The sequence below is a fragment of the Cyanistes caeruleus genome, chromosome 1 (assembly GCF_971803275.1).
Source record: "Cyanistes caeruleus chromosome 1, bCyaCae1.hap1.1, whole genome shotgun sequence".
Classification (NCBI taxonomy): Eukaryota; Metazoa; Chordata; class Aves; order Passeriformes; family Paridae; genus Cyanistes; species Cyanistes caeruleus.
The window spans coordinates 120,842,938-120,863,673 of NC_141701.1; the positions used below are offsets into that span (position 1 = coordinate 120,842,938).

At 41.3% G+C, this 20,736-nt stretch overlaps 2 protein-coding genes across 4 annotated transcripts in view; one reads left to right on the forward strand and one right to left on the reverse strand.

The window, feature by feature from the left end:
• Positions 1 to 10,606, forward strand: part of IGF2BP3 (insulin like growth factor 2 mRNA binding protein 3) — a 113,064-nt gene extending 102,458 nt beyond the window's left edge. For all 3 annotated transcript variants that reach the window (XM_086853756.1, XM_086853768.1, XM_086853764.1), the window contains 4 exons: positions 2,708 to 2,782; positions 5,707 to 5,838; positions 6,932 to 7,045; positions 7,962 to 10,606. In XM_086853756.1, coding sequence (XP_086709882.1) covers positions 2,708 to 2,782; positions 5,707 to 5,838; positions 6,932 to 7,045; positions 7,962 to 8,063 — 423 coding nt within the window. In that variant the 3' untranslated portion in view covers positions 8,064 to 10,606. The remainder of the gene's footprint in view (positions 1 to 2,707; positions 2,783 to 5,706; positions 5,839 to 6,931; positions 7,046 to 7,961) is intronic.
• A 2,911-nt stretch (positions 10,607 to 13,517) lies between these two features.
• On the reverse strand, positions 13,518 to 20,195 carry MALSU1 (mitochondrial assembly of ribosomal large subunit 1). Its single transcript, XM_086853776.1, has 4 exons — positions 20,000 to 20,195; positions 18,290 to 18,468; positions 15,463 to 15,544; positions 13,518 to 14,315 (listed from the first exon to the last, which is right to left on the reverse strand). The coding sequence occupies exons 1-4, from the start codon at positions 20,178 to 20,180 to the stop codon at positions 14,137 to 14,139; spliced, it is 621 nt and encodes a 206-aa protein (XP_086709902.1). The 5' UTR covers positions 20,181 to 20,195; the 3' UTR covers positions 13,518 to 14,136.
• Positions 20,196 to 20,736: the final 541 nt, after the last annotated feature.

Sequence of the window (20,736 nt, forward strand, 5' to 3'; positions counted from 1 at the left end):
ATCACATGTTTCCTCTTTCCCTCTCCATTCCTGCAGCTTGTATCTAAAGTTTAAGCAGTGTATGGAAGGTACTGCTAGTTGGAGAGAGAAGTGTGAAACAACCTGGACCTCCAAGAACCCGTCCAAACAAGTTCTTCAGTTGGTCCTTGGATGAGAGTTTAGTGGAAAGGGAGTTTCCAGTGTTTCTCATCAATCTGGCTAACAGTGGCCTCAGGCTTGCCCTACTGGCTGGCACCCCTCTACCCCATGCATTTAACATTTCTGTATTAATTTAAATCCAGATAAAAGTTTTCTCAAGCTCTGATCTTTTGTTCCTTCAGCAGGAAAAAAATTAAGACACTTTTTGTGAAAATAAGATAAAATCTTAACAAAAGTATGCAGATAGAGGGTACACTTGGAAAATTGGGAAGCTGCATGTGTACTTATCTATTAACATAATGCAACTTCACCTGTAATATGGCAGAACAACATGGAGCATCAGGCTTCCTTTGAAGTGAAAGTATTAAATATAGCAACTGGTAAATTATTCAGAATTTCTGACCTTCCCTTATGTTGACCACCTGCCCTCTGTCATCATAACTTTGGAGCAAAATAATAAATTGTGAATCAAGGAGTCTGTGCTTTTAGCTGAGAGTTAGAGGAAGTGCTGCCTGAGTAACTCCTAACTTGCCAAACTGCAGTAACCATTGTGGAGGAAGTGAGTCTGTGCATAATGCTTGTTTTGAGTTGTGCTGTAGCTTGTTACAGCTGGAAGCGTTTTACATCCTCCAGCATCTTCTCTGTGCTCATGCTGAGCTTTGTAGATCTGGTGAAACTCATCACCCATGATGTAAGACTAAACTGCAGATGCACTGGGGCTCTGCATGAGGCTGCAGTGCTCAGGTTGTCACCTCAGAGGTGCACGTGGCTTTTGCTGAGCTCAGGTTTTGTCCTGGTGCTGGGGGTCACTGCTTAGCTACGCAGGCTCAGTATGGGACTCCAGCAGAACTCAATTATTCAGCAAAAGAGTCAGGCAGAGATCTGAGTTATCTGTTGCCCACCCTGTGCTACACTGCTCAGACCTGTTGTGAACAATTGTCATCTCCTTGGTTATAAATTCCTTCCATAGCAGCCCTTCCTGATGAAAGCTGAACCTTATGGGGTTTGGGTGTATAAAGTTGTCAGTTTGTGGCTTGGCATATATAGAAGACTGGTTGTTTTCTGGTTAGGGATGTAAAGTTGTTTAATCTCAGAAGTTAAATTCACCACTTGTATATTATTTGTATGTTTATAACTACTTTTTCCAAGGGCAGACAGACAAAATTAACACAGAATTCTCTTGGGTTGCCCCTTCAGACACTGAATCATTAGTTGGTATATGTTTCTTTTGCAGCCCTCAGCCATGTTTTATCCCAGCTTCTGAGAACAGAATATTCCAGGAGAAAATCAAAGCAAGATATGTCCCAGAACATTTAGACACACATAAGATGTAATGAAGGCTTGATGGAAAATATTTTTCCTAAAATTTTAATGAAGGTGCTGGTGGCTGCTAAGAAAACTAGAGGTGTCTGAGAGACAAAACTGTCTACACAGATGACAATTGTCAGGCTGAACTCTCTTCAGTCAGCTGCCTCTAAAAACATCCTGAAATTTTGCCCCTCTAAAACACTGTCCAAAGAATGGATGGATTTAGTCTGTGCTTGGTCTTACCACAATGTCGTGTCATGTAAATATACTGCTGTAAAATTAATGTGAATTTTTAGATCTATCCAATTGGAATTCATAAATAATGAAAAATAGATATGCAAACCAGATAACTAGTATGTAATGCCTTCTCCATCTTAGGGTACAATATGAATAATGTTATAAACTTTCCTTAGCAAAATTCTTTAGTGAAAATGATGCCTGGTGACTGGTAATTTGTCTGAAATAAACTACAGCTGTTAAATATGAATAACATCCCTATGCCAACAGCTGAGATGAAATTCTGTAGTGTTTAATATATTGCTCATTCAATAGCAGCTATGTAATACTAGATGCAACAATGGAAATGTCAGTTGTGATAAACAAAAGATTCATTCGGAATGTCAGAGGCTAGTTTGAATTATTCAATGCCACTGGAGTCTGAGAACAACACCCACAGAAATCTTACTGTTGTGGTGACATGAACTGCTAAAGACCCTACAGGCATCTCTGTCTCAGCTCTGGTGGAGCTTAATTTTTATTTGGGTCACACATTGTCCGGTACAGAGTAATGTTTTGGATCTGATTAGTTACAACAGTAAAGTGATCTTCTGTTCTCAGGGGAATGGATGCAAGCTTTTGCTAATGAGCAAAACTTGTTAGAAAGACTATTCAAGCTAGTGGGTAGGGATGAGAGTCTGTTTATTAACCAGATTTGTCTTTTTGAAGGCTACATGTCTTACATCACTCATAGCCACATGAAAACGCCATGTGGGATTCTGCCATGTGTGGATGAGTAGCTGTGTCTTTAATTTTCAGAAGTAAATTTGCTCATGGTGGTTTAGCTAGTTTCTCCATATTTCATTACAGCTAATTAATGCACTTTAAAGAGAACAAACCCACCATGACTGAAGTGTGATGCTGCTGCTGCTGTAACGAATAATTTTTCACTCCTGAACAGAATGTGAGACTGAAATGGGGAGGAGGTGGTTTTAAACTATTCCTTCAAAAGACAGCTGCCAATAGCTATGTTTATCCATTCCAGATTGCCCCTGCTGAAGGACCAGATGCTAAGCTGAGAATGGTTATCATCACTGGACCTCCAGAAGCTCAGTTCAAGGTACAACATACAAAAACTTGTCAGTATGTAGTGGCCTTTGGATCCTAAGGGACAATATTAAAAACAAAACTCTGTTCCAAGCACGCTTTATTCAGAATTTTAGTAAACACTTGGGTTTTGCTTTCCTTTTGCTGAAAGGTGTCACACAGGAATATGAGTAATACAGCACTATTAGAGGCCACATTCTGGTTACCTGTAAACTCATGGGTGTTTCATGTAAGTAGGAATCAAGTCCAGCATAAAAATATGGTCATGTTATGTTCCTAAATGTCTCTTCTATCTACAAGTACCCTTGAGTGGAGTCTTTTAATCTGTCTTGGTACATGCAACAGTTTTGTGTGCTCAATTGAAATTGCAAAGTTGACAAGATGAAATTGAGTCTTCCCAGGTTGTTGTTTTGTGCCAAATGGAAAATGCTTTTTGGGTAGCTCTACAGATAAATGCAAGATTTATAATTGTATTTCCACTACAACTACAAGGAGATACTCAACCTGATTATCTTACCTGTGTTAAATTAAGCTCCAGAGTGCCCTTCTGCCTTAAATGTCAAGGGATAAATGTCTAGTTACCCCAAAAGGAGTTGACTGTGCTAGGAGTGATACAGGCAGCTCAGTGCAGCAGCCTGGCATCATCACAGATGTGGCCTGGAGCATTTGGAAAGTCACTTGAGAGTTTGAATCCTAGCATCGTTTTCTTGCCTGTTCTTATTTTTGACTTGGTATTTTTGCTTCAGGGCACCTAGCAAGAAGGAGGTGTGCAAACTTTAGGGATATCAGTTTCATTAATGCCTTTAGGATTTTTGGAAAATTACCAGGGCAGGAATTTTGCAGCCATAATAGCAAACTTAGATGCATTTGGGATTGTTGCTCAGTTACCATATGCATTTGAAATGCCACTGAAGTCAAAGCATGACTTGGGAATTCTGTGTCCTTGATATTTTCTGTGTGCATGTGGGCTTGGCCACATGGGACGTTTCATGTATTGGGTACTCTTATGGTCTGGGGTTAGCACAAGGTCAGATGCTGGCTATTCTTTCTTTTCATCAGATATCAGTGGACTTACCCTCAAGGAGTAGCATGCCAAAGAAAATTTGGGCATCCCTTATGTTGACTTTTCATGTAGGCCAAGGCTTGTCCTCAGGTTTCCTCCCAAGATAAACTGTGAGTCCCACAGAGTTCTTCTGGCAGCTCTTCTCTCCAACCTGACTCATGCAAGGAGGAAAGTGTCCTTTTTCTGCACCCCATACATTGGTTAAAACCACATCAATCAGTTGCTACTTTACACTTGAACTCTGCTTGCCAAGGTGAATCAGTGTAGTAGCACAGTCAATGCTCCTGGACTATGTTGGTTTTATGAAGGAAAAGGAATTATCCCTTGAGGCTTTATTTAGCTCCAGACCTTGTAGCCTTTTAGCTGCTCTTTGAGCAATGCCCTCTTGACTGGGATGGGCAGAGGCAGAGCTCAGTCCTTCCTTTTATCACTGCTGTTAACTTGAAGCTGGTTTATGGCCAGGTCCACACCTCATTAGTGCTCTCCTTAAACTCTGATTAAGAAGGGTCTCCTCTCTTGGGATAGTGGTTGTTAGGGCCCCAAGAATGCAAACTGGTGCTCCACAACTTAAAGAGGGAATAGCTGCTACTCAGATGAGTAATGAGCTCTTGGAGAGGCAGTGTTATCCCAGAGCCTGTGACTTCGGTATCCTTTCCTTAATCCACTGTGCTCTGCTGTCTTTGATTCGTGTCCCTGGTAGCTGCAGTGGCTGTATCCCTTTTTTCTCAGGTGCTGCAGCCTGAGGATGTTGCAGTGTACAGGACTAGTTGTTAGCAAGGCAATGGGAAGGGAACATGCCACTGTTCAGAGCCTCTGCTGCAGTGCTCCCTAGAGTTCAGGCATCCCTGTGACACCACTATTCATCCATGGCTGTGTTGCCTTGGATCTGGGATATATGAAAGTGAAGTGGAATCTAGTGTAGACAACACATTTCAGTCACTGTTTTACTGTGCAGGGGCTTGCAGCCCAGTTAGATTGTTTCCCTTTCTAAAGACCTTTTCAAGAACTGAAAGACTGGAGATGTTGGAAGACCATCTACAATCTTTTTTAAAAGAAGTCCACATCCCATCTTTCTTTACAATTTGGCAGTAATGTATGTTCTTTTGAAGCATCTAGAAACCATAGAGTAGAAGATTTGGTAACCATTTCTCACAAATTCACTGATAAATGGTTGTGAATAAGGAAAAAATGTGTTTAAAAGTCAGCAAATTTACAACCATGCTCTCAGTGGACACTCTTCTTGTGCTATCTGGCACTTGTGTGTTTCCCAGAAAAAGGAACCGTATGCTGGTTGGAATAATACTGTTCCCATGGCACTATTTAGATCTGGGCAGTTTGATTCTCTACTTTGGAAATCTGAGCAAGTGCAAATTTATTTATTTTTAAACAGTATGTTGTAATGGATTGTGAAAGCAAGCTCTTTGCTCCAATTGGAGTCTTTATCCCATGACTTGTTGAGGGTGTTGTGGTTTTTTTAGTTTAGCATCCTTAAAAGAATGGGTTTCCAAATCAATTAGTTGCATTTTGTGCTTCTGAGTGTAATAAAAAACTTCTGCCTGACAGTTCCTTCTCTCCACCACTCTTTACCTCTACAGAAAAGCGATAGCTTATTTTAAAAGCAGTATTTCTACCGAAAAAACAGAATAATAATGATCTCTGTTAAATTGCTGTGTTCCCTGGTACATCAAGCAATCTTTAAAGCTGGACACCGGTACTTTCTACTTTGGTACAAAGACTTCTTTTAGAAAAATAGTATATTTATTAAGGAAAACACTTTGTCAGGATTGTGTACTAAGAGTTCTTCTTTCTGTGGAATTTCTTGACGTTAAGTAGATTCCAGGAAGAACATTCTCTAACTGAAAGCAATTTTTCAGGCTCAAGGGAGAATCTATGGAAAACTTAAAGAAGAAAATTTCTTTGGACCTAAAGAAGAAGTGAAACTTGAGGCTCATATAAAAGTGCCATCCTATGCTGCTGGTAGAGTTATTGGTAAAGGAGGCAAAACAGTAAGTAGCTGAAATAAAATCCTTAGTGTTGCTCAGTTATGTTTCATATTTAGTGTGTATATATATACAGAAAGCTTGAACTTTTAGCTAAACTAATTCTTTGATGTTACATTAAAGCAGGAGCTATTTTCTTAGCTATACTTGTTACATTTTCCTTTCTTCTGCTGCAGAGTTGAAGCCAATCTTAGAATGATTTATTTCATTTCTAAATAAGTGGTAGGAATTTAAGACATGTTCAGACCTCAATATTACAAAAAAGTGTACATATCTTTGTTTCAGTTAAATTGATGGTACTTCTTAGGCTCAGCTTGTTGTATAAAATAACATCACTGAGATTTTTCAAACCTCAAAAGGTGCTGGTGCTCTGCTGGTGCTCAGGTATCTTCACATGGTGTTAAGTCAGGAGCTAGATGATATTTGCAAAGACATGGTTCAGTCTCAGGTGTCCCTCCTGAGTGCAACAGGGTCTTTAGGTCAAGAGAGGCAATGTGGCCTCTTCCATTACTTGCAGTAGTAAGAGGTTTAAGGACAAACATATCTGAGAAGCTGTTCATCTAAAACTTTAATTACACAATGATAAGCATTTCTAAAACAAAATTAGTTTTAATGAGACAAAGACCTCTACTTAACACCATGGAAGCCTGATAAGCTGCTGAAAATAATTTGAACAAACAGAACTTCTCAACTGCTCAGTCTGAAGTTTTCCATCTTGTGTAGGTTTTTGAAGTGTATAAATACGCTGGTATTTTTCTTCCCTATATTATATGATTTTTCTGACCTTACACTTTTAAACTCAACTGTAAATACTGTGGCATCTATTTGCTTTTTTTAAGTCATGTATTTAACACCTTCTGTGTGTTGTATTCGGTCTTTAAAACACTTCCACAAACCCAAAGGACTTGGTGCTAATTTATGTTGAGACACAAGAGGCTCATGTTGCAGAGTGCACACTGCTGCATAAAGATGCTTTCTGTTAGTGAGGGGTTTTAAAAAATGTAGCTTTGAGGATGATGTTTCAATGCTTGGGATCTTTGAGGCTTGGTGGTTGTATAACATTCATTAAAGTTTTCTGACTTCTACTATCTGTTTATAGGTAAATGAGCTCCAAAACTTGACAAGTGCAGAAGTTGTAGTCCCTCGTGACCAGACACCTGATGAAAATGATCAGGTGGTTGTGAAAATAACTGGTCACTTCTATGCATGCCAGGTAGGAGGACTGCAATGATTTTCTGTATTGCCTTGATGTTTCCATGGTCTTTCTTTTATAGCCATGTGCCAGGAGCCAAGGGATGGAAGAGTTTTGCTCAGGGTACAGAAAGCACTGCTTGCCAGGCCTCTCTGGTTGTCTGCTGCAATAAACTTTCCTCATGCCTGTGAGAGAGATTTATAACAATAGTGCACGTTTACATATGCAAAACAGTCTCTTTAAATTCTTCTGTCAATTTATGCAGGCTCTGGCACTGCTAAAACTTTCAAAGCAAAAGAAAACTCAGGTTGTGATTGGGCTGAAATTCAGAAGGAACAGGGACACAAGCCATACCATAGTATCTGAAAAGAATACACCCAGATATGTAATTCATCCACATTGCCCTATTTAATATCATGAAGGATCACAAGATTTCCTTCCTCATTTAACTCAGACTCATTCCTTTTGATACTTTGCTGCAGATGACTTGTAGTTCAGAAAGGAGATTGGGGGAGGGGGCCTGGGAAGTCCTGTAAGTCTGACTTTCTGGTTACCCTAGTGTATAAAAAAATTGTGCCTTCTTTATTAAAACAGTGGTTCTTATAAGACATTAGTATTTCCAGAGGAGTGAAAATTAAGGCTGTAACTTCAGTAATCGCAACAGTGGCAGTCATCTTCCTATTTTCATGCTTTCTGTATTACAGAAACTGACCATGCAAGTAGTTGTTGTAGGTCAAAAGAGAAGAAAAATTAAAATTTAGTTTGTACATCATGAGGATGTACAAGTGTATTTTAATTAACAAGTTATTTTGTCAATACTAGAAATTTAGCCATTCCAGGTTTTCTTAATTCCAGTAGCTTCTCTTGTTGGTTGTAAACAGCAGTCACTGCAGCATGGCATCATGATGGGTTGTTTCTTCTTCTTTGTGTCCTTCAGCTTGCTCAGAGAAAAATTCAGGAAATACTGGCTCAGGTAAGAAGGCAGCAGCAACAGCAAAAAACATTGCAAAGCGGACAGCCTCAGCCAAGACGAAAATAAAGGTTTAGGAAATGGCCCATCAGAGACAGATGCCAGACCAAAGACAGACTGTGTGACAGAGAGACAGGTGGTGAGCACCTGTTGAAGTTTTATGCAGAAGATCCACCAAGCCAATCACCTGTTCGAGGACCAGGCAACCGTTGAACGCTGTCTCTGAGAATGTATTCTTTAGGCTCTCTCAAACTTTTGAAACCCAGCTTTAAAATAAGGACCCCTTCACTTCCCTTTTGTTCTATTCTCACAATTTAACATAAACTCGTTAGTCTTTTTTATTGTTCTTATTATTCCCCAACAACTTTAGAACTTGGTTTAATGAAGCTTTCTCTTCTGAGTTCACTGGTTAAAAAAAAAAAAAGAAAAGAAAAAACCAACAAAAAAAAAAAAAAGAAAAGGCATTGCTCTTATAGGTCCAGTTGTAAAAGAAGAAACACATTTGGAGGGTGGGATTGCGGGTGGGCTAGGGTTAGAGCAAGGGTATTGACAAGAGTTTAAGTGTTAGTCCCAATGTTGAAACAAGTGGCATTTTTTAAAAAAGAATTTGGTTGCATTTTTACATAACACTGCCATGAATAACCTAAGGGAAGTGTTGAATGGTGTTGGCCAGGGCATAAAAAGATAAATATGCATTTTACTAAACTACCTCAGGCATTTAGTACCTCAATGAGAAATTGTTCCTTTTTTGCTTTTTTTTTTGGTATTTTGTATACTTTATAAAGCTAATAGTTCTTGAGCATTTTATTTTTTTAAAAAAAATTAAAATTTGATCAGCCACCAGCCAGGAGTACTACAGACTTATCGGGGAAAAATATAGTAGAGCACTTCTAGCTGCTGGCTGATGGGAGTAAGGTGGGTAAAAAAAACACAGCCTCAGATTTCCTGAGGGCTTCAACACCATCATTTGTTTAAAAAAAAAATTCAATGAATGTTCAAAAGATAGTGAATGATGCCAACATTCTGATAGCAGCAATGCCGTTTAGTTTTCTTTTAAGATGGGATGAAAAAGTTTGTGACGGTACTTTTTTGGGAACAGGACAAGGAAGTGATGGCAAGAGGCTGGGGTTGGGGGAAAAATTTAGAAGGCTGCAAGAGGCTGAATTTTTTTTTTGTGCTACTTGATTGAATGCATGAACCCTTTGTGCCTTTGACCATCACTACCTAATAATGCTACATTTAACCATTTGCAGCCCATTTGGACTTTGCCATTTTGTTCAAAGAGCAAGCTTCATCTTCAGTTTGATAGAACACTTGATCTGCTAGAGCATTTTTGAGGCCAGGAGGGTCTCTGCTGTCTGCAGATCACATCATACTGCTTTCAGTTACCACGATGGGGGAAGGTCAAACAGTGTTTGATCACATTGAAAGATAATGAAAGGCTAAGTTTACATATCCAGCCGCTGTTATGGGCCACACTAAGCCACTTTGAAGGTTTTGAAAATTATTACAAGAAAAAAAACAAACAAAACAACAACCTCTCTAGCCTGGCTTATAATAGATGCAGCAGGATTTATGCACGTTCTGCAACCAACCATTAGAGGAGAACAAAAAAAAAAAAAATGTCAAAAGGCAGGGATAACAGGAAAGTTACCAAATTTTTTAATTTCCAAATGTAATTTGAATGATGATTGTGGTAATAGTGACACATTCAAGTTTCTACAATAAACTTCAGTCTACCTCAGTTTAAGAAAAAAAAAAATGTGGCAACACATGGTGCATAAAGACTGCTGTGTGTGTGTGTGCGCGTGCGCGCCTGTGTGTGTGTGGTCGACAGAGCCATGCTATTACCTCTGAACCTTTTTTTGTGATGTTTTTTGTGCATGAGATGATCAGAATCACCATGCTGCACTGATTTGAGGGGCACAGTGAGCAAAAACATTTGTTTCATCATTTTGTTATCTACCTCTTAGGTTCATGTTGAAATAGAGGCATTACTACATAGACTAGATAATTTTCCCAAAGATCATTGTTGTACAGATTAGATAATTTTGAAAATGGTCTGAAGTGTTTTTCCTGCATCTCTTCTTTACTAATTGGTTTAAAAACCACAAACTTATGTTGTAGTTTTAGCAAAGAAAAATGAGTTTCTTTTCCTTTTTTTGACAGTGACCTTCATCTAGCTTTTAGGATAATTTTTTTTTCTTACAATGAATTTAAAATTACTGAAGTATGGAAAGTACATAGCATTTTAATTTTTGTTGAGGCTTAAGTCAGTCGGACGTTCCTTTCTTAACATTTGAGGAGGATTTGACTTCATTATTTTCCATTAAAAATTACTTTACAGATAGGCGCTGCATTTACATCTGCTGATTTAATTACTGTCATCTCTCTTAAATTTCTAGACTTAATATGGTATCTCATGTTTTTCTTTTCAATTGAGACTTGGTAATTTGGAGTATTTGGGAATAGCTAGAAAGTAAATACTGTAAATGATTTCAATATCCAGAAAGTATGGAACATTTTTCATCTGTAATGTGCCCCCCAATGCAGCTCTACTTGCCAGATGCCTCTGAATGGAATAAAGAGTTTAACTCCTATCATCAGATAAAGTTGTGTGGTGTTTTTTTAAAATAATGAGGCACAGGGACAGACTGTCCCAAGCATTTGCGGTGCTTTGATCAAGCTGGTTTCCTGTCCATAATAACTGAATAAGGATGAGCAGTAACCTACAGGTATTCCATAACTGCTAGGACAGCCAGGTTACAATGTTTGCACTTTCCAAAACAAGCAGTGACTTCTGTGGCTTGTCCATCTAACAATGCCATATAGTCTGTAGGACAACCAGTGGTTCATGGTTTGCCTTGCACCATTCACTTAGGCTTGTTTGCCGTGGAAGGAATGTGGACTTGACAGTCCTGACTGTCAGATCAAACATGAAGGAGATCAGAAATGCAGTAATTTTATTTTTGGGTGGTGGGGAGACGGGAGGCAGTCTTTACTGTGGTGGATGTGGAATGATGAAGCTTTGTCATCAGTGTGGCCTTAAAAGCTTGGACAGGCAGAACCAGTTACACTGGCAAACAAATGTGCTGGCAACCTCTCACCCCAACTGTGACCACCCAAACACAGCACTTGCCAGTTAGGACGTTATCACCTCTCCATTTAGATCCCTGTTAAGATTATTTGGAGTAGAAATGAGACCAGGTATATAAATGAATGCTTACACGTGAGAGGGAGGAGCTGGGAAATGAAAAAGCATCATGAATTACACAACTCTCTATCTTTTCAAAGAGAACTTGGAAGCCCACTTCACCTTCCTACTTCATAGCTCATTTCCTGGGACCAGCCAGCAGAAAGAGGGAATTGAAGAAATTATGTCTGTAGAAGGCATGGCATAGAGTATCGCATTTCACAGGGCAGCCTGAGCTCATTTCTCCATGTCACTATTGAGCTTTCTTCTCAGAACCAGCACCTTGTCATTTGAGCAACATAAAAAGTCAAGCCTTGCTCTGTACTGCTGGTGCATTTGTGACAGCTCAACCCCTGTTTTAAGCATTTGCTTAATCATGACAGTTTTATTTGCTTCTAACCTTCCAGAGCTTTTGTTCTCAAGCCGCAATTTCCAAGGCATGCGCTTTTTGTATCAGTTTCCATTAAACGGAGCATGTGTGCTGTGCAAGACAGCCTGGGCTTGATATGGTGCTAAGGTGGAGGATTCTTAAGCAAACGTGGAAAACTGTTGAGAAAGCATTCAAGCTGGGCTCTGACAGAGATGTTAGCTCAAGTGATGGACAAACACTGCTTGAAAATGAAGTTACTCAGATGCAGTGAAGAAAATCAGAGAAATGATGACAAAAGGTTCACTTAGTGGTTCCTCCTGTTTATCTCACCAAGGGATCCTTCACAGAGCCAAACATGTACCTGTCCAGAAGGACTGAATGCTCAATCTACAGACTCATTGCATAAGCTGTTTGGTATTTTTATTTTACCCAGAAATCATCTGATCTATCCAGTTGAAAAAATTCCCGAATGTTTTCTTTCCCAAAGGGCTTTAGTGTTGCACAGTATTGATCATCCAGACTGTCTTGGTTAATTCCTACGTCCCAGCTTCTAGGACTATCAGGCCATAGTCTCACCAAAGCTGCCAGGTAATGTGGTTGGGGTGTTGTAGTAGCACAGCAGAGATTAGAAATGCTTCTTTTAATTGGATGAGGACCTCGTTTTTTCTCTGTGCTGGCAGATGATTGTTTAATAGCAACCAGTGGATGTTCACAGAACTCCTTTTCACAATATGCTTTGACAGTTAAGTCAGCTGTATTTGTTTATTTTACTGGTTTTTTTCTCCTGTTATTTTCATTTTTTTTGTCTTGTCTGAGTTCTAGCTTGTTCACACAGCTCTTCCCTCTCATACTGCTCTTTTCTGGGTACTCCTTTTCTTACTGCTCTTTCAGACAGGATACTGTATGTGATTCTGGTTACTAAATGGGGGTTCATACAAGGGTGTAATATTTCCTGAACCTACCTCTATTCATCACATATTACTTAGCCACAGCAGCAGTAAAAGGCAAATGTTTCAGGGAATGACCCAGTTAGCCCTACACATCCCTCCTAGGAGGAAATGCCTGATTTAGAACCCATCAGGCTGTATGACAGCCAAGGTTATCTTTCTCCCATGTGATTACTTTCAAAAAGTATCATGAAGCATTTTGAAAACCTTTCTCTGCAGTTATATTTCCCAAGAAAATATTTGTTTTGTGGGCAAAGATGTTTTAGCTGCATGGTTAAACTACACTTAAAAAATACCCTTTACTTAATTGCAGAACTATCTGCTGCTTTGTATCAAACAGCAGGTGAACTTAGAGGCAGTTATTCATTAAAAAACAGAGATTAGACACAGCAAATATGATCCTAAATAGAGGGAGAAGTGGGTTTTGGTTTGTTTGGATTTTTTAAAACAAACATACTTCTTCCTGAACAACACCGCTACAGGCACAAAAACCAGGCTCACTTTGAGCATTACAAACAGAAGCTGCTGTGCAGGGCAGTGATGCAGACAGGGCTTGCAGTAATTGTGGGGCTATAGGAAGAAAAAGGTGATTACTCTTAGGATCTCCTGTTTCTGCTTTCTGATACATGGCAGAGCAAACTTCTCCAGGAGGAAGAGATCCTAATCCAGTGACGAAACACCTGTCCCGTAGCATAGAAAAGCATCCTGTCTTACACAGACAAGCTGGTTATCACCTTGAAGTTCCTTAACTGGTTATCAGATCGTATGTCATGCTAAGAACACACTGAACAATGATTTCTGATACTGCTGAACAGTCTATTAGCAACAAATAATGCTCAGTGACCAAGGGCTTCCTATAGAACTTTTTTCCCACTTAAAATAGTTGAAGGTTTTCACTGCCATAGTGTGTTGTCTCAGTGTCCCTTTTTCAGAAAGTAGGTGAGAGAAAAACTAGGAGAGGAGTCAACTGCTCATGCAGGATGAGCTGAATCTTTTCACATGAAAATAAGTAATTGAAGCACTTCAGTTTGGGGCTTTATTATTATTAAAACCAGGTTTGCCTTGTCTGGAAAACTGATTTACTGCTCTGATAACTCAAAGCACATTTATTTGCCACTGTTGCTCTTGGCTTTTATGTTCTCAGTTACACCAGTCTGTTTTCCCTTCAGACCTTGACTTGCTTTATTGTGACCAGAAGCAAATGGCTTAACACAAGAAGCATCATCTCAACTGTACTATTTCAGTTTTTCCTTGCAGCACTCCAGTCTGTTTTGCACTGCCACTACAGGGTGTCTTTCAAAGATATTAGAAAAACAATTACTCTAGAGGCTGAGAATCAGTTCCAGCTTAAGCAGCTGTCTTTGCCCTGCTCTTCTCACTGCAAACTCCACTAAAACAGTGGATCCCCTGGGAAGCTCTAATAGGATTCCTTCTTTGACATTTCACAGTTGGACTCTTATCTTACGGGTTTGTCCAATCTTAATGATTCTATGAGCCTCCTCACTTCAGCTTGTTCAGAATTCTAGGCAAATCCAATAGTAACAGTTTTGTACTCATCAACTGTACTGACTACTCAGCTCTCAAGACTGTATGACTCAGGCACACTCATTCTCTCTCCACGCAGTAGCTGCTTTAAGTCCTTGTTTCAAGATGATCACTGCTGTTAGGAGTCAGTCCAAATATGAAGTCTTTTGGAAGAGACTGTGGAGTCATCTGTGCTAACTGGTCATCGTAGGGACCAAGAGTCCACAGCTTCTCCAATTCATAAACTTCTCGTGTCTCTGGCAGCATGAAATGCACCACTATGTTACCTGCACAAAACAGAAATTCACAATAAATTGATGGGAACAGTAAAGCACTACTACACCTTCAGCTGAGCAAGCCTTCCATCCCTCTTCTGGCTATATACAATATGTCAGCTGACAAAGGTCCCTTCCTAAGCTGCTGCTTCCAGCTCTCAAGCAGTGTTAGAAATTGGTCAGTCCTTCAAAAAACTCCAAGACTACAGTAACAAGATACGAGACACATATTTTAAAATAAGACACTATCACAAGACTCCAAAACAAAGACAGTATGACTTCTATGGGACAGAAGAAATACAGGAATTTTACTTGAAAGAGTCTCCCAGGGTGGCAGATGGATTTTCAGCTTTCTTCTATTGTCAACATTCTCCTTAAGGCAAGTAATTTCTCCTAGGTGTGTTGCTCACACTGCTCAGGTGGTTTTTACAATTAAATAGATTCAAACTTTTATGTATTAAGTTTTTCTGGTTTCATTAATTCTGTGCAAACAACAGCAAAGAACTTTCAGTTCTTTCAGTTAATTCCAGTGTTTGTCTAACACACTTTACTGTAGTTATGCCCTTAAATTCCAACTGATTTTCAGTTATTACTGTCAATAATTACTATAGTTAAGTAACAAAGCCTTTATATCAGTGGCTGCAGTGCTCCTCACTCATTCAGAAGTGAACCTTTCATCTTTTAGGTCAAAACACCAAGGCAGGGGGTAAGATTCTAAAAGTAGCAGTTGTGTAGTTTCATACTTGTAGTATAAAAAATTAAACTCAATTTCTTAGGACTGAGTTTTTACCTCATGTGGTTGTATGATTTGGACAGTGAAAAAGTCTGTTCAATAGTTCACTGGTAAGGCCATGTACAATGAGCCCCCACTTACCCAAACGTGGACTACGGAAACCTGAGGAAACTGACTGAAGTAGCTTTTTTTTCCCCTCACTATTGTTACCTTCAATTTTTTAGGACCTATTTTAGCTGCTGAATAGTTACTGTTTTTTCTCAGTGCCAAAGATATGTAATGGAAAATCATTTATTATCTAAATGAGTTCAAACAACAATTGCATAGTACTGTGAACTTTTCACAGCAACCAGCATTCCTGGTGAGATGCTTCTGTCAACAAAAAGCTCATGCAGAACTGTTTTTCCCAGATTCACAAATATTTACCAAAATCAATGCACAGCCAGTCATCTGTCTCTTTTCCTTCAATCTGAGTATGAGGACCACCTTCTTCTTTGAGATGCTTGTACTGAGAAAAAAAGGAATGACAGAAAACTAAGTCTTTTGCATTTACTTAAAAAGCACTCAACAGAGAAGCTTGACTTTGCTGAGTTGTTTTAAAACTTAAAAGTTTTAGATTACTTCATGCTGGTCCTGGGGTCTGCACAAAAGTAAAAGGCTAATATACACTTGCACTACTGGAAAATAAGTACAGATTTCTCAAGTCTGAAATTCTAATGCTCTGGATTCCCATAACATTGTCTAAGAATATTGTAGGTATCTTTTATCAAGATGAGTACTAAATACAACTGCTTACAGTAGTCTTTCACAGTTACTGGGTCCCTACAGCTGCCACCACCACCAGGTTTTATTTCTGATACCTTTCACTGGTGATTTACACTGGCAGGTTGAGGATGCAGAAATGGAGATGCTGAGCTTATTCTTTTCCCAGATGGAAGGGGGAGTGGGGTGAAAACAAGTTTCATCCCCTGCCATGAGGAAGGCATTCAAACCAGCCTCCTGCCTCTTGAGGGCACACACCCAACACTTGCTGCAAGCTGGGGGATGCAGGACCAGCACACAGACTTCCACCTGAGAGAGGGGGCAGCTCAAAGCAGGACTGCACAAGGTCTGTCAGGGAGAGTGGGTAGCTCCCCATGCAGCATGTGCTGGCTTTTGTAGATGCTAGCTTGAGAAACTCCGCTCTCCCCAGTCAATTTATGAAGAATCCAAGCACCCACCAGAGCTGGAGAAATTTGACAGCTCTAGGCTGAAGTTTGGTCACTTTCAGACCTGGCTGTAACCTACTTGTTCCTCTATAAGGAGTATAGATAGAAATGGTTCCAACAGTCCATTCTGCCAAGGAACACAGAACACAAAACAATATGTACCAGCATGGCTGGCTGGCAAATGAGTCCCACTTCACTGGGAATGCAATTATCACAAAATGCAGCTGCTCCTGGCTGTTCTACACAATGTTAGCTGCTGGGTTATGATACTAGTTTGCAAATCAGCAACGAAAACTTTCAAAATGTTAACTCAGAACCAGTTCTACTTTCCTTTCTTTAAAATGGCTTGTGAGGTGTCATCAAAAGACTCTAATAGTCTGCTCAAAATGCTAAAAAGCCCTGTGTGAGCTGCCATCAAGTATCATCAGGCTGCAAAGCCTGATCCCTGCTACAAGTTTTGAAGCCTCCTCTTTAAAGGCCATGTAAGGTGAACAGATTACAATACTGCCAAGTGTTAGCTTCTTCCTCCAACATGAAACCAGATGGGGATGTGAGCCTTTGCCATTCGCAAGCTCCTGGAAGCAGAAGAGGAAGATCTCATGCTACACCTGAGCATCTCTTTGTTTTACTGTGAGTAAATCATAAGGATTTAGGAATGGTACTAAAGCTTGCCAAGTGCATGGCAGCACTCTGGAGCACCTGCTCTGCTTTACATCTTAAGCTTCAACTACTTTGTACCTAGAAACCTTCCGATGTGAGATGAACTGAGCCATCCCCAAGTACTTGACCAGGCTTCCCAGTTCCTCAGGATGCCCAGAAGAACACCATGTTTCCCAAGAGGCTCTGCCCTTGAAAAATTGCTGCTTTTACAACCACCAGAGGGTGCAGCCATGAAGCCCAGCCATGTTTTTGCAGGGAAGGCAGTACTCATTGACCTCTCTTGGTCTGGGGGAAATGAAAAACTGTTAAGACTAGCAGGCTATACAAACAAGAGTACATATTAAGCACTTTGATTTAGCATACTCAAATCAATGCATTAATGCAATTTCCAGTTTAAGGTGAAATTCTGGTTTGCGAAGATGCGCCAGTTCCTGCAGAGAACACAAGAAACTTCCCATATCTGCTCAGAAAGGCCCTGGAAAGCTAAACCATCTCTGCCGCTCTCCTTTTCCCCCATGAGTCTCACAGCTGAAACCAACGGGATTGGAAGGAAGAAAGCAATCCCAAGACTGAGAGGCAAAACAGGGTCGGGAAAGGAAAGAAACTGAGTGCTGAAAAGGCCAACTCCAGGCTGAATAGAGACAGCTGACTGAGATGGGGGCTGGTCATACTCCTCAGGCTGTGCTTTTTAACAGTCGCATGGCTCTTCTCTGGCAATAAAGTTTCTCCCTCCCCAAGTTTGGTACTCATCACCAAGATCTACCTGTAATTTTATTCTGACTTCCATTTCTGTACTGGAAAGTTCCCTTTCTTCCAAAGCCAAACAGCAGAGTATTTCTGTGCAAGGAGGGCTGCTGCTGCTTCTCCTCTTCTGTAGTACGTGATGTCTCCCACAGGGTGACGATTAACTACTAGTTTGCTAAATGCTCATGAGGGGATCCTGTGCCTCTTAAGAGGCCAACTTTTTTCCCAGCCTTTCAATACACCTGAGAAAGTTGAAATGTTAAGGATCAGGGTTTGAGAATGGTCAGATAAAGCTATTTTGAATGACTGGGAATAGCAATGGTGCTCGCTGGACAAAAATAAAGGTAGACACAAGTCGTCATCACCATCCCACATCATTCATGCTCTAGTCACCCAATTGTTATGTCCTCGGTGTCTACATACAGAGAGGTCTGTTTCTAAAATATAATACCTGTATTTGGTGTAGTACTGCTAAAGGAAAAAACCCACAGTTACTTCCTTAATGTAATCAGGACTAAATGACATAATGTCATCAGTTTCATCTTACCTGGTACACCCCTACACACACAAAATCCTGGGGAAACTCCTTTCACAACATTTAAAACCATTCCCAAAACTCAGAGCAGCAAGAACTGTCTTACCATTTTCAGCATGTAATTTGCCATTGCATGAAGATGCCGTGTTGAAAATCCGCTCACAATTATAAAATAATCACAGTATTTTATTTCTGGAGACAGCTGGATGACACAGATGTCTTTAGCGTTTTCTTGCCTCAGTAATGCTACAGCCAAGTCAATGTTGAACTTTGGAAGAACAGTATCTGGAGCACATGGAAAAAATAGTACAGTGGCAAAATTTCTTTTTAATTACAAAAATAAACCATTTAAAGCCATAAAATAACAATTAACTGAATTATAGCCTAAGCTAGTCACTCACTGTGGAGTTTGCCGTGATACTGACAATGCAACGTGAAATGCAGATTTTTCAAAATCATTTTTACAGCCACCAAAGCTGACCACTAAGCAATCTCCCAGTAAACAACCCTATCACTAGATGTAACAGTTGCCTAAATGAAACTTTGGTTTTTGCTAACTTACTTATTTCTTGTTCTTGCATTTGAAAGTCAATAATATCATAACACTTGTCAATATAGACAAGTTAAACCTAGGTACTCCAACAGACATTATTAAAACAGACAAAATTTTTCAGAACAGTGCTTTTCAACAATCTGTGATAATACATCGTGATGCAACTGTTCTAGAATCTTGAGTAGAAGAAACCAGTATTTTGAAAACAGAACTGACATGACAGAGAAGACATTTTTTTATCTGCAGGATGAGTAAAGCCACTTTTTTTTCTTTTTCCCTAACCAGATCTGGTGCAGAGCACTATGATATTGTAGACGAAGCTTTAGTCCAACAGTTTAAGGAAGCCAGCTTACAAAACAGTAAATCAGTGAAACTATGTTCTGTTCACACCATGAAATCAGTTTACTTCTAATTTGTCCTAATTAGGTAGAGACAACTTGTATGCACATTTTAGGCATAATTTGAATCTGTCAGCAATGCCAGTCTGCCACTATAAAATGAACTTTAGTGCAGACTGAGCACCAGCACAAAGCCAAGGTTTACATTTCCCAATATAAAGAAAAAGCCAAACAAAGGAACAATAGCTACAATTATATGCATGAATGGGGATATGAAACTGGATCGGGTCTCTGTAAATGTAAGGCTTTCAGCTCAGGGCACTCTTACAACTTCTTGCTGTGGTCACACCCTGAAAATTAGCAGTGGCCACAGCTCTTCCAGACACAGTGGTTACAGAAGTCAAATATTTGCCGGGTAGCCACATGAGAAGCCTCCAGAGCCTGCCTGGAGAACGGATGTCCTGACCATCACCAATCACTGATCGTCACGGTCAGATCCAGGCTAGAGGAGCTTTGCTGTACAGCTACAGCCACAAACCAGGCCCGTGCACAGCAGCCTTGTACCTGTACTGAGCGCTCCTGCTTCCGAGGCTGTTACCTACAGGGGCGATTGCGAGCGCACGGCACAGAACCCCTGCGACTCGGAGCAGCTCCCTCACACACGGATCTACACACGGGCTCCCTCCACACCGCCCCGACTCCTCGCTCGCCAGCAGCGCTGCGGAGGCCGTGTCGGCCCACTGCTGGTGCCGTGACCCCGACGCCGCGGCCGAGGTGAGGCCGATCGCACCGTGCACGGCGAGGATCCCCGGCAGCTGCAGGCGCGATTCCACCCGCGCCTGGCAGCCCCTTCTTCGCGAGGCCTCACACTCCGCTCAAGGCCCCGCCGGGCACTCCTGTAGCGCGGCCCCGGGCCGGGCCCTACCTGCCGGCTGGCGCCGCTCCGCCGCCGCCCCCAGCGCCCCGGGCCCGGCTCCGCCTCCCGCCGACGCGCAGCCCCGACCCGGCGGGGCCCGGGGTGGCGGCGGCTGCGCCCGCGGGGCGCCCCCGGCTGCGGCCCCGACCGGCCACAGAAGCCTCCGCGCCGCCACCAGCGCCCGCCACATGCCGGCCCGTGGCCCGCCCCTCCCGGCGCGCCGCTCCGCCATTGGCCGGAGCCGGGGCCGCCCCCTCTCCTCATTGGTGCAGCCGGCTGCCGGTCGGGGCGCGGTGCGCGCGCGGCGCTGCCCGGGGCTGGCTCCGAGCGGCCTCGCTCGGCGTGAGGCTCCTCGGCTGAGGGCGGCCTCTCTTCCCGGGGAGCGCTCGGGCTCGCTGGGATCACAGAACCACAGAAAGACTTGGGCTGGATCATTAGTTAAAGATCTTAACTTAAAGATCATCCGGTTCCGACCTGCCTGCCGTGGGCAAGGACAGCTTCCACTCGGTGTCCTTGTTCTACACGGTGCTCGGAGCCCTATACAACCTGGCTTTGAACACTTAGCAGGGATGAGGCATCCACAACTTCTTCGAGCAACCTCTTTCAATGCCTCACCACCCTTAAAGAATTAAAAAGAATTAAAGAATTAAAAGAAAATTTTAATTAATTAATTAAATTAAATATATTTTTTTTCCTAATATCTAAACTTACTGTCTTTAAGTTTGAATCCAGTTCCCCTTATTCTG

Excerpts from the sequence above, each read along its gene's own strand:
- MALSU1 (XM_086853776.1), bottom strand. The coding sequence starts at position 20,180 with ATGTGGCGGGCGCTGGTGGCGGCGCGGAGGCTTCTGTGGCCGGTCGGG. Across the intron at positions 18,469-19,999 it reads GGAGCGGCGCCAGCCGGCAG|ATACTGTTCTTCCAAAGTTC; the intron begins GTAGGGCCCGGC and ends CATGTGCTCCAG. Across the intron at positions 14,316-15,462 it reads CTGGCTGTGCATTGATTTTG|GTAACATAGTGGTGCATTTC; the intron begins GTAAATATTTGT and ends TGTTTTGTGCAG.